This window comes from Anomaloglossus baeobatrachus, chromosome 9 (genome assembly GCF_048569485.1).
Source record: "Anomaloglossus baeobatrachus isolate aAnoBae1 chromosome 9, aAnoBae1.hap1, whole genome shotgun sequence".
Lineage (NCBI taxonomy): Eukaryota > Metazoa > Chordata > Amphibia > Anura > Aromobatidae > Anomaloglossus > Anomaloglossus baeobatrachus.
The window spans coordinates 224,270,953-224,284,099 of record NC_134361.1 but is presented as its reverse complement, the minus strand read 5'-3'; the positions used below and the strand labels follow the sequence as shown (position 1 = coordinate 224,284,099).

At 52.0% G+C, this 13,147-nt stretch overlaps 1 protein-coding gene across 5 annotated transcripts in view; it reads right to left on the bottom strand.

The window, feature by feature from the left end:
* LOC142251646 (uncharacterized) overlaps nt 1-13,147 on the bottom strand; it is a 204,319-nt gene that overhangs the window by 48,234 nt on the left and 142,938 nt on the right. For all 5 annotated transcript variants that reach the window (XM_075324636.1, XM_075324638.1, XM_075324641.1 and 2 more), the window contains 3 exons: nt 9,682-9,789; nt 7,506-7,559; nt 5,253-5,306 (listed from right to left, as the gene is read on the bottom strand). In XM_075324636.1, the coding sequence (XP_075180751.1) occupies nt 5,253-5,306; nt 7,506-7,559; nt 9,682-9,789 (216 nt within the window). The remainder of the gene's footprint in view (nt 1-5,252; nt 5,307-7,505; nt 7,560-9,681; nt 9,790-13,147) is intronic.

Genomic DNA, 13,147 nt, shown 5'->3' with positions numbered 1-13,147 from the left:
AGTGCCAGAGGAGGGAACACATAAGGGAGTTGAAACTGCGACCAATCCTGAACTAAGGCGTCTGCCGCCAGAGCTCTGTGATCTTGAGACCGTGCCATGAACGTCGGGACCTTGTTGTTGTGCCGGGACGCCATTAGGTCGACGTCCGGCATGCCCCAGCGGCGACAGATCTCCTGAAACACGTCCGGGTGAAGGGACCATTCCCCTGCGTCCATGCCCTGGCGACTGAGAAAGTCTGCTTCCCAGTTTTCTACGCCCGGGATGTGAACTGCGGATATGGTGGAGGCTGTGGCTTCCACCCACAGCAGAATCCGCCGAACTTCCTGGAAGGCTTGCCGACTGCGTGTCCCGCCTTGGTGGTTGATGTATGCCACCGCTGTGGAGTTGTCAGACTGAATTCGGATCTGTTTGCCTTCCAGCCACGGCTGGAACGCCTTTAGGGCAAGATACACTGCCCTTATCTCCAGAACATTGATCTGAAGGGAAGACTCTGTCTGAGTCCAAGTCCCCTGAGCCCTGTGGTGGAGAAAGACCGCTCCCCACCCTGACAGGCTCGCGTCCGTCGTGACCACAGCCCAGGATGGGGGCAGGAAGGATTTCCCCTTCGACAGAGAAGTGGGAAGAAGCCACCACTGAAGGGAAGCTTTGGCTGCCCGAGAAAGGGAGACATTCCTGTCGAGGGACGTCGACTTCCTGTCCCATTTGCGGAGAATGTCCCATTGAAGTGGGCGCAGATGAAACTGCGCAAAAGGAACTGCCTCCATTGCTGCCACCATCTTCCCTAGGAAGTGCATGAGGCGCCTCAGGGGGTGTGACTGACCATGAAGGAGAGACTGCACCCCTGTCTGTAGTGAACGCTGTTTGTTCAGCGGAAGCTTCACTATCGCTGAGAGAGTATGAAACTCCATGCCAAGATATGTCAGTGATTGGGCCGGTGTCAGATTTGACTTTGGAAAATTGATGATCCACCCGAAACTCTGGAGAGTTTCCAGAGCAATGTTCAGGCTGTGTTGGCATGCCCCTTGAGAGGGTGCCTTGACAAGGAGATCGTCTAAGTAAGGGATCACCGAGTGTCCCTGAGAGTGTAGGATTGCCACCACTGTTGCCATGACCTTGGTGAAGACCCGTGGGGCTGTCGCCAGGCCAAAAGGTAGTGCTACGAACTGAAGGTGTTCGTCCCCTATGGCGAAGCGCAGGAAGCGCTGATGCTCTGGCGCAATCGGTACGTGGAGATAAGCATCTTTGATGTCTATTGATGCCAGGAAATCTCCTTGGGACATTGAGGCGATGACGGAGCGGAGCGATTCCATCCGGAACCGCCTGGTTTTCACATGCTTGTTGAGCAGCTTTAGGTCCAGAACGGGACGGAAGGATCCGTCCTTTTTTGGCACCACGAACAAGTTGGAGTAAAAACCGTGACCACGTTGCTGAAGAGGAACCGGGATCAACACTCCTTCCGCCTTCAGGGTGCCCACCGCCTGCGTAAGAGCCTCGGCTCTGTCGGGGGGTGGAGATGTTCTGAAGAAACGAGTCGGAGGACGAGAGTTGAACTCTATCCTGTAACCGTGAGATAGAATGTCTCTCACCCATCGGTCTTTTACTTGTGGCAGCCAGGCGTCGCAAAAGCGGGAGAGCCTGCCACCGACCGAGGATGCGGTTTGAGGAGGCCGAAAGTCATGAGGAGTCCGCTTTGGGAGCGGTGCCTCCGGCGGTCTTTTTAGGACGTGACTTAGACCGCCATGCATCGGAGTTCCTCTGATCTTTCTGAGGCCTTTTGGACGAGGAAAATTGAGATCTGCCCACGGTCCGAAAGGACCGAAACCTCGATTGTACTTTCCGTGGTTGAGGTCTGTTTGGTTTGGACTGGGGTAAGGATGAATCCTTTCCCTTGGATTGTTTAATGATTTCATCCAATCGCTCACCAAACAAGCGGTCGCCAGCCAATGGCAAACCGGTTAAGAACTTTTTGGAAGCAGAGTCTGCCTTCCATTCACGTAGCCACATGGCCCTGCGGAGTACCACCGAGTTGGCGGATGCCACCGCCGTACGGCTCGCAGAGTCCAGGATAGCATTAATGGCGTAGGACGCAAACGCCGACGCCTGATTGGTTAAGGACACCACTTGCGGGACAGATGTACGTGTTACTGCATGAATCTGCGCCTGACAAGCTGAGATAGCTTGGAGTGCCCATACGGCAGCGAATGCTGGAGCAAAAGACGCGCCTATAGCTTCATAGATGGATTTCAACCATAGTTCCATCTGTCTGTCAGTGGCATCTTTGAGTGAAGCCCCATCTTCCACCGCAACTATGGATCTAGCCGCCAGTCTGGAGATTGGAGGATCCACCTTAGGACACTGAGTCCAGCCCTTGACAACCTCGGGGGGGAAGGGATAACGTGTGTCCTTAAGGCGCTTGGAAAAACGCTTGTCTGGACAGTCTCGGTTTTTCTGGATTGCGTCTCTGAAGTCAGAGTGATCCAGAAACATATTTAATGTACGCTTTGGAAACCTGAAACGGAATTTCTCCTGAGAAACAGACTCCTCAATTGGAGGAGCTGGGGGAGAAATATCCAACACCTGATTGATGGTCGCTATAAGGTCATTCACTACTGCGTCACCTTCAGGTGTATCTAGGTTGAGAGCGGCTTCAGGATCAGAATCCTGATCTGATACCTCCGCTTCATCCTCCAGAGAGTCCCCCTGCTGGGACCCTGAACAGTGTGATGAAGTGGAGGGAATTTCCCAGCGACCCCGCTTGGGCGGCCTGGGACTGAAGTCCGTGTCAGAGACCTCACCCTGGGACCTATGGTTTACCCCCGGGGCACTTTGCCGTTCCAATTGAGGGGGACCAGGGGTCAAGGATTGGATAGAGCCCGGGGCCTGAATCACCGGTCTGGACTGCAAAGCTTCCAGTATTTTAGCAGACCATTTATCCATAGTCTCAGACAGTTTGTCAGCAAAGGCTGCAAACTCCGTCCCTGTCACCTGGACAGTGGTAGCAGGTGGATCCACCTGGGCCACCTGTAGCAGAGGCTCCGGCTGAGTAAGTGCCACAGGGGCCGAGCATTGCACACAATGAGGGTCAGTGGAACCTGCCGGTAGTACAGCTGTACATGAGGTACATGTTGCAAAATACGCCTGTGCTGTGGCACCCTTGCTTTTTGCAGATGACATGTTGTCTCCTCTGAGAACAACCAGGAGGGTATATAGCCAAGAATCAACAGAGCGACCGTACAGTGCAATGTATAGCCTATAAGCCTATATATATATATATATATATATATACACTTCGGTACTCAGTGGGGCCAGCACCACAGGTGCTGCTTACCGACCGCTCAGAGCGGTTGTGTGGTCACCAAATTCCCTGCCTGGGTCTCCCTGTTGTCTCTCCTCTCCAGCGTCTGAATCGCTGACAGGAATGGCTGCCGGCGTTCTGTGAGGAGGAGGAGACCGTGGGCGTGCCCAAGAAAAGTGCGGGAACCCAGTGCCCCACTGTACTGAGTGAGGAGGGAGGAGGATACTAATGTATGCTCCAGCCCTCCGCTGACGATCCGTGCAGCGTCCCGCCCCTCCCCTGACTGGCAGGCCTGTGGGCGGGAAAAAACGACACTAGGCCGCAGAAGCCGGGGACTAAAGTTATAAGCGCGGCCGGCAATAAGCGCGGCCGCGCGTAGTCCCCCGGCGCACTAACACCTCCAGCAGTGCTGGAAAGTGTCTGGCACAAGCGCCCCATGTCCGGCGCACTAACACACCCAGCCGAGCTGGAAAGTGTCTGGCCCAAGCGCTCCATGTCCGGCGCACTAACACACCCAGCAGTGCTGGAAAGTGACTGGCACAAGCGCCCCATGTCCGGCGCACTAACACACCCAGCCGAGCTGGAAAGTGTCTGGCACAAGCGCTCCATGTCCGGCGCACTAACACACCCAGCAGAGCTGGAAAGTGTCTGGCACAAGCGCTCCATGTCCGGCGCACTAACACACCCAGCAGTGCTGGAAAGTGACTGGCACAAGCGCCCCATGTCCGGCGCACTAACACACCCAGCCGAGCTGGAAAGTGTCTGGCACAAGCGCTCCATGTCCGGCGCACTAACACACCCAGCAGAGCTGGAAAGTGTCTGGCACAAGCGCTCCATGTCCGGCGCACTAACACACCCAGCAGAGCTGGAAAGTGTCTGGCACAAGCTCTCCATGCCCGGCACACTAACACACCCAGCAGTGCTGTAATGTGTATGGCACCAGCGCTCCATGCGCGGTCCCCACGGGGACACAGAGTACCTCATAGTAGCAGGGCCTTGTCCCTGACGATACCCAGCTCCTATCCAGCAGATTCCCAGGGGCTGCGGAGGGAGCACGGTCCCAGTGCCTGGAGACCGATCCGGTTCCCACTTCGCCCAGAGCCCATTAAGGGATGGGGAAGGAAAACAGCATGTGGCTCCTGCCTGTGTACCCACAATGGGTACCTCAACCTTAACAACACCGCCGACAAAGTGGGGTGAGAAGGGAGCATGCTGGGGGCCCTGTTATGGGCCCTCTTTTCTTCCATCCGACCTAGTCAGCAGCTGCTGCTGACCAAGCTGTGGAGCTATGCGTGGATGTCTGCCTCCTTCGCACAAAGCATAAAAACTGAGGAGCCCGTGAGCACGGGGGGGTGTATAGGCAGAAGGGGAGGGGCTTTACACTTTTAGTGTAATACTTTGTGTGGCCTCCGGAGGCATAGCTATACACCCAATTGTCTGGGTCTCCCAATGGAGCGACAAAGAAATACACTAACTCATAAAAAAAAACAAAAAAAAACCGACAACTTCCTCAGTTTGCAAGTAGCATAAATATGATTGAAAGGAATAAAAAGGCAGTAAATGAATAGTGAAGATCAATAATTCATTAATTATCCCTTCTGATGATTTGTTATGTAATTAAGTCACACAGAGGGGTAATGACTATTTCATTTAGTGGCTACACCTTAATAAAACTATACATACACCCAGCAACCATACATACACATGCAAATCAGACGCTCTGCACACCATGATTAATGGTGACCTAACTCCTTGCAGGGAGCAGTCGCTTCCCTGCTCTGGCGTTCATGGATTTGTTTTTTTTCTCAATACAGAAAAGCATTGATTCATAATTCTATATAATCTCTTTGTATTTTTTTTTTCAGCCCCTCCAATCAGACTACGACCACTTGGAGACATCGTCTATAGCTTCACCACTAAAACTCATACTCATTTACTATTGAAAATATAAACTTACCTGCTCCCCATCCAGCCCGCTGACCCCTTGGTCTCCATTTGTTCCGGCCATGCCCTAAAACGTAAAAAATAAAATCCGAAAGTGAATTTATTTCTTTTCTTACAAAAAAAAATGTGTTTTGGAGCTACATTGCCTCCCTCCCGGAGAGTGAGGGTCCAGTTGTGGTTGACCCCTTTCTCTTTTGTATGCTGGAAAGGTGCAAAAACCTAGGAAGGGCTCAATTCATCATATAAACAGCAACGTCTGCAAACAAGGGAGAGGTCATGGGCACAGAAGGTAGAGCAAACAAGCACCGATACCTTCTGTTAGGTTTGGCAATACCAAGTATCATAAAGGGAACAATCCTGATTTCTCAGTGTATGCGGCTGCTGGTAGTGAGAGGGCACAATTCCAGCCGATCGGCATTAGAAGTATACATGAGTGATTGTTCACGATGACTGTCTGCTAAGGCAGTAATCTGGGATTTTGGATTTTTTCGCCTGTCATCAACCAAAACAACTCCCACTGAGCCACTGCCAGACAATGGCTCTCCCACTGAGCCACCACAAAACAACGGCTCTCCCATTAAGCCACCACCAAACGATGGCTCTCCCACTGAGCCACCCTCAGACAATGGCTCTCCCACTGAGCCACAGCCAGACAACGGTTCTTCCACTGAGCCAACGCCAAACAACAGCTCTCACACTGAGCCACTGCCAAGCAACGGCTCGCCCACTGAGCCACCACCAAACAACGGCTCGCCACTGAGCCACCCTCAGACAATGGCTCTCCCACTGAGCCACCCTCAGACAATGGCTCTCCCACTGAGCCACCCTCAGACAAAGACTCTCCCAATGATCCACAGCCAGACAACGACTCTCACGCTTAGCCACAGCCAGACAATGGTTCTTAAACCGAGCCACCGCCAAACAACAGCTCTCACACTGAGCCAACAAAAGACAACGGCTCTTCCACTGAGCCATCGCCAGACAATGGCTCTTCCACTGAACAATCGGCAGACAACGGCTATTCCACTGAGCCATCACAAGATAACAGCTCTTCCACTGAGCCATCGCCAGACAACGGCTCTCACACTGAGCCACCGCCAGACAATGACTCTTACACTGAGCCACTACCAGACAATGGCTCTACCACTGAGCCACTACCAGACAATGGCTCTACCACTGAGCCACTACCAGACAATGGCTCTACCACTGAGCCACTACCAGACAATGGCTCTACCAAACAGCTGTCTGTGGATGGATACCATGTTTGGCATAGGCGGTCTCCTTGACTGGTGGCTGCCCTTCCCGTGGTTGTTTCTTCCCGGTGAAAGACCTGGATAGTTTCCTGCCAGCGTAGAGAAACATGTGATGGTGTCTCCGCGACATTCTTGTTTTGCATATTTTCCCAGGGGGCCTTGTTCTAGTGTCACTGCATTGAGAAACACGTGATGGTGTCTCCGCGGTGTTGGATGTTGATCTCCCTGAGGTCAACCATCCTTACTTATGAATGGCTCGCCCACTGACCCACTACTAGACAATAGCTCATCCACTGAGACACTACTAGACAATGGCTCTCCCACTGAGCCACTACTAGGCAACAGCTCATCCACTGAGCCACTGCCAGACAATGGCTCTCCCACTGAGCCACTACTAGACAACAGCTCATCCACTGAGCCACTACTAGACAATGGCTCTCCCACTGAGCCACTACTAGACAACAGCTCATCCAATGAGCCACTGCCAGACAATGGCTCTCCCGCTGAGCCACTACTAGACAATAGCTCATCCACTGAGACACTACTAGACAATGGCTCTCCCACTGAGCCACTACTAGGCAACAGCTCATCCACTGAGCCACTGCCAGACAATGGCTCTCCCACTGAGCCACTACTAGACAACAGCTCATCCACTGAGCCACTACTAGACAATGGCTCTCCCACTGAGCCACTACTAGACAACAGCTCATCCAATGAGCCACTGCCAGACAATGGCTCTCCCACTGAGCCACTACTAGACAACAGCTCATCCAATGAGCCACTGCCAGACAATGGCTCTCCCACTGAGCCACTACTAGACAACAGCTCATCCACTGAGCCACTGCCAGACAATGGCTCTCCCACTGAGCCACTACTAGACAACAGCTCATTCACTGAGCCACTACCAGTCAATGGCTCTCCCACTGAGCCACTACTAGACAACAGCTCATCCACTGAGCCACTGCCAGACAATGGCTCTCCCACTGAGCCACGATGCTACCCAACAGACTCACCTTCTCTCCTTTCTCACCAAGAGGCCCCTCAACCCCAGCAGGTCCTTCTCGACCCTAAAATAAATGTAAACAGCAGCAGAGTAACTATAGTGACAGTAAACAAGTAATTTACAAACTACATAAAACAAGGATCTGAAACTTATTTTTAAACCTATGACAATCTGTAAAACAAAACTACTGGAAAGGAGGCGAAAACAGTCAACCTATGACCCAGTGCGGGTTTGAGAACTTAAAAACCAAGTGTTATGCGGGCGTCACACGAGACGATCTATCGTGCGATGCATCGTCGGGGGACACGGTTTTTGTGACGCACATCCGACATCGTTTGCGACGTCGTCCCGTGTGACACCTACGAGCGACGCAAAACGTTTGCAAATTGTTTATCTGTCACACGTCGCTCATTTTTAAAAAGTCGTTTATTTTTCTTTGCGCTGGTTGTTCATCGTACCCGGGGTAGCACACATCGCTCCGTGTGACACCCCGGGAACGATGAACACAGCTTACCTGCATCCCGCGGCACCCGCCGCTATGTGGAAGGAAGGAGGTGGGTGGAATGTTTACGGTCCGCTCATCTCCGCCCCTCCGCTTCTATTGGCCGGCCGCTGTGTGACGTCGCTGTGACGCCGAACGTCCCTCCCCCTTCAGGAAGAGGATGTTCGCCGCCCACAGCGAGGTCGCTCAGCAGGTAAGTACGTGTGACGGCGGTTTAATGACTTTGTGTGACATGGGCAGCGATTTGCCCGTGACGCACAAACGACGGGGGCGCGTACGATCGCTCGTGCGATCGCACGATAGATCATACCGTGTGACGCCCGCATTAGACATATATGGAAAGTCACTATATCTGAGGTGACTCTGGCTGGAACCTCAGGGTCCACATTCTTCTTTTTTGCCTTCTGTACCGGTAACCATCTAGGAGGTTCTGGAGGGAGTGATCTTGGCCACTCTGGTAGAACCACCAGAGGGAGCTCAAAGTCCCAAGAAAGCCCGCCAGGTCACCTAGCGAACGGAAGGTTGCAGACTTTCCATCCTTGTAGGCAATCAACTGAAAGGGGAAACCCCAACGATATGGAGTATCCTTTTCCTTAAGGCCAAATAGGAGTGGCCCAAGGGCTCTCTGTAATTGCAGGGTTCCCCGAGCCAAATCCGGTAACAGGATGGCCGGAGAGTCCATGAAGGAAATGGGGCCTTCCCTCTGACTGACAACATTAAGGATTCCTTGACCTTGAAAAAAATGCATTCTGCATATAATGTTTTTAGGACGGGATTCAGAAAAAGGTCTTAGGCCAAGTGCTCTGTGGAACCTGTCCAATTCTATAGGGCCACAGCTCTCGTCGCCCAAAATCTGCGCAAATAGCTTCTGGATAGACGGTTCCAGCTGAGGAAGAGATAATTTTTCAGAGTTCCCTGATACTGATATTATTCTATCGATTGTGATTTTCAAGGTCCTCTATATTAGAAGTGAACGTCCAGCCTAGATGTTGTAGAGAGAAGGATCTCTCTGTGAGCCTGTAACTCTTTCAGCCCAGACCCCTGAGACTCTTCCGCAAGTTCTACCCTGGCACTTAACTCAGATTTTAGGGCCTGGAGCTTGGGGATTCCAGCCTACAGACAAACCCCTTCAGATCCTTTTTCGTGAAGCTACCTGTAAATGTCTCCCAGGGTAAGATCCTTCACATCCCCCATATCACCTTCAGAATCCTCTCCCTGGCCTGTGAGGCGGCGCCATGCTCCAGTGTTTCCCTCAACGGTGAACAGTCCATGGCCCAAGCCGGCACCCTCTTGGATCTAAAAAGCCTAGTGCTAAGAAGCGGTCCATGGTCGTTGAGGCTCTTTCAGTGTCTGAGCCAAGACCCGGGGTCTTCCTAAGCTTGACCATGGGGTTTTCAGATATCGGGGGACCATGTACGGGCGGTAAACTAAGCAGGTTGGGTGAGGGGCCAACAGCGTGTGTGTCCTATCTGGCCATAAGCAAGCCATGGCCCCTTCCCCTGTAACTTATTTTTCGATCAAATCGACTTGGTCTCTTTTTCGGTCTCTTTCAGTAACATCTTTTAAATATACAATTTGTTACGCATGATCCTAAATTATAGCTCTTATCTTAGTAAAATCTGTGAACAAGAAATGTGAATCGAATTCGACCATACAAAAATCTAGTGGAACAAAAACTACTCACTGTATATCCTATAGGTCCAACAGCGCCTTCAGTTCCAGGGGGGCCAGGATCTCCTGGAGGTCCACTTTTTCCAGGCTCCCCATCAGACCCAGGATTACCCAAAGATCCCTAAAATGATATATTACTTCTAATTACTGCATGATTAAAAGGAGGCACTACCCTCGTTCCTTCTTTACCAAGCATAACCCAAACAGATGATTGGCAGGGGTGTCAAGAGTCAACCCCATACCAATCTAATATTAATGGTCTAACCTCTTTATAGTAATTTAATGTCATCCTTTTATGTTTTTTGGTATATTTTAAAAAATAAAAAGGAGGAAAATGTGTCAATAAGTAAACCGAGAGGCCCACCAATAATGTCCTACTTTCAAAACATGGCACAGAAAAAAAAATCAGTCTGAAGCAATATGATGGCGTAATGTAAATAAAAAACAGAGATATCATGATTAAATTAATGTAATGAGATATAAGGAAAACAACAAGAGTCATCTAAAAAATGAAGGAGGAAAGAAGGGAATTTTGTTACTTACCGTAAATTCCTTTTCTTCTAGCTCCAATTGGGAGACCCAGACGATTGGGTGTATAGCTACTGCCTCCGGAGGCCACACAAAGCATTACACTAAAAAGTGTAAGGCCCCTCCCCTTCTGGCTATACACCCCCCGTGGGATCACGGGCTGCTCAGTTTTAGTGCTAAAGCAAGAAGGAGGAAAGCCAATAACTGGTTTAAACAAATTCAATCCGAAGTAACATCGGAGAACTGAAACCGTTCAACATGAACAACATGTGTACCCGAAAAAAACAAAAATCCCGAAGGAAACAGGGCGGGTGCTGGGTCTCCCAATTGGAGCTAGAAGAAAAGGAATTTACGGTAAGTAACAAAATTCCCTTCTTCTTCGGCGCTCCATTGGGAGACCCAGACGATTGGGACGTCCAAAAGCAGTCCCTGGGTGGGTAAATTAATACCTCAAGTTAGAGCTGCAAAACAGCCCTCCCCTACGAGGAGGCAACCGCCGCCTGCAGGACTCTTCTACCTAGGCTGGCGTCCACCGAAGCGTAGGTATGCACCTGATAATGTTTGGTGAAAGTGTGCAGACTCGACCAGGTAGCTGCCTGGCACACCTGTTGAGCCGTAGCCTGGTGTCGTAATGCCCAGGACGCACCCACGGCTCTGGTAGAATGGGCCTTCAGCCCTGATGGAACCGGAAGCCCAGCAGAACGGTAGGCTTCAAGAATTGGTTCCTTGATCCATCGAGCCAGGGTGGATTTGGAAGCCTGCGATCCTTTGCGCTTACCAGCGACAAGGACAAAGAGTGCATCCGAGCGGCGCAGGGGCGCCGTGCGGGAAATGTAGATTCTGAGTGCTCTCACGAGATCCAACAAATGCAAATCCTTTTCATACCGATGAACTGGATGAGGACAAAAGGAAGGTAAGGAGATATCCTGATTGAGATGAAAAGAGGATACCACCTTAGGGAGAAACTCCTGAATCGGGCGCAGCACTACCTTGTCCTGGTGAAAAACCAGGAAGGGAGCTTTGGATGACAGCGCTGCCAGCTCGGATACCCTCCGAAGAGACGTGACCGCTACCAGAAAGGCCACTTTCTGTGAGAGTCGAGAAAGTGAAACATCCTTCAGAGGCTCGAAGGGCGGCTTCTGGAGAGCAACTAGTACCCTGTTCAGATCCCATGGATCTAACGGCCGTTTGTACGGAGGGACGATGTGACAAACCCCCTGCAGGAACGTGCGTACCTGAGGAAGTCGTGCTAGACGCTTTTGAAAAAATACCGATAGCGCTGAGACTTGCCCTTTAAGGGAGCCGAGCGATAAGCCTTTTTCCAAACCAGATTGCAGGAAGGAAAGAAAGGTAGGCAATGCAAATGGCCAGGGGGACACTCCCTGTGCCGAGCACCAGGATAAGAAAATCTTCCACGTTCTGTGGTAGATCTTAGCAGACGTGGGCTTCCTAGCCTGTCTCATGGTGGCCACGACCCCTTGAGATAATCCTGAAGATGCTAGTATCCAGGACTCAATGGCCACACAGTCAGGTTCAGGGCCGTAGAATTCAGATGGAAAAACGGCCCTTGTGACAGTAAGTCTGGCCGGTCTGGTAGCGCCCACGGTTGGCCGACCGTGAGATGCCACAGATCCGGATACCACGACCTCCTCGGCCAGTCTGGGGCGACGAGCAGGACGCGGCGGCAATCGGACCTGATCTTGCGTAGCACTCTGGGCAAGAGTGCCAGAGGGGGAAAAACATAGGGCAGCTGGAACTGCGACCAATCTTGCACTAAGGCGTCTGCCGCCAGAGCTCTGTGATCGCGAGACCGTGCCATGAAAGTTGGGACCTTGTTGTTGTGCCGGGACGCCATTAGGTCGACGTCCGGCCTTCCCCAGCGGCGACAGATTTCCTGAAACACGTCCGGGTGAAGGGACCATTCCCCTGCGTCCATACCCTGGCGACTGAGGAAGTCCGCTTCCCAGTTTTCTACGCCGGGGATGTGAACTGCGGATATGGTGGAGGCCGTGGCTTCCACCCACATCAGAATCCGCCGGACTTCCTGGAAGGCTTGCCGACTGCGTGTCCCGCCTTGGTGGTTGATGTATGCCACCGCTGTGGAGTTGTCCGACTGAATTCGGATCTGCTTTCCTTCCAGCCACTGCTGGAAGGCTTGTAGGGCAAGATACACTGCCCTGATTTCCAGAACATTGATCTGAAGGGTGGACTCCTGCTGAGTCCACGTACCCTGAGCCCTGTGGTGGAGAAAAACTGCTCCCCACCCTGACAGACTCGCGTCTGTCGTGACCACCGCCCAGGATGGGGGTAGGAAGGACCTTCCTTGTGATAATGAGGTGGGAAGAAGCCACCATTGAAGAGAGTCCTTGGCCATCTGGGAAAGGGAGACTTTCCTGTCTAAGGACGTCGACTTCCCGTCCCATTGGCGGAGAATGTCCCATTGAAGTGGGCGCAGATGAAACTGCGCAAACGGGACTGCCTCCATTGCTGCTACCATCTTCCCCAGGAAGTGCATGAGGCGTCTTAAGGGGTGCGACTGGCCTTGAAGGAGAGAGTGCACCCCTGTCTGTAGTGAACGCTGCTTGTCCATCGGAAGCTTCACTATCGCTGAGAGAGTATGAAACTCCATGCCAAGATATGTTAGTGATTGGGTCGGTGACAGATTTGACTTTGAAAAGTTGATGATCCACCCGAAAGTCTGGAGAGTCTCCAGCGCAACGTTCAGGCTGTGTTGGCATGCCTCTTGAGAGGGTGCCTTGACAAGTAGATCGTCCAAGTAAGGGATCACCGAGTGTCCCTGAGAGTGCAAGACTGCTACCACTGCTGCCATGACCTTGGTGAAAACCCGTGGGGCTGTCGCCAGACCAAATGGCAGGGCTACGAACTGAAGGTGTTCGTCTCCTATAACGAAGCGTAGAAAACGCTGGTGCTCTGGAGCAATCGGCACGTGG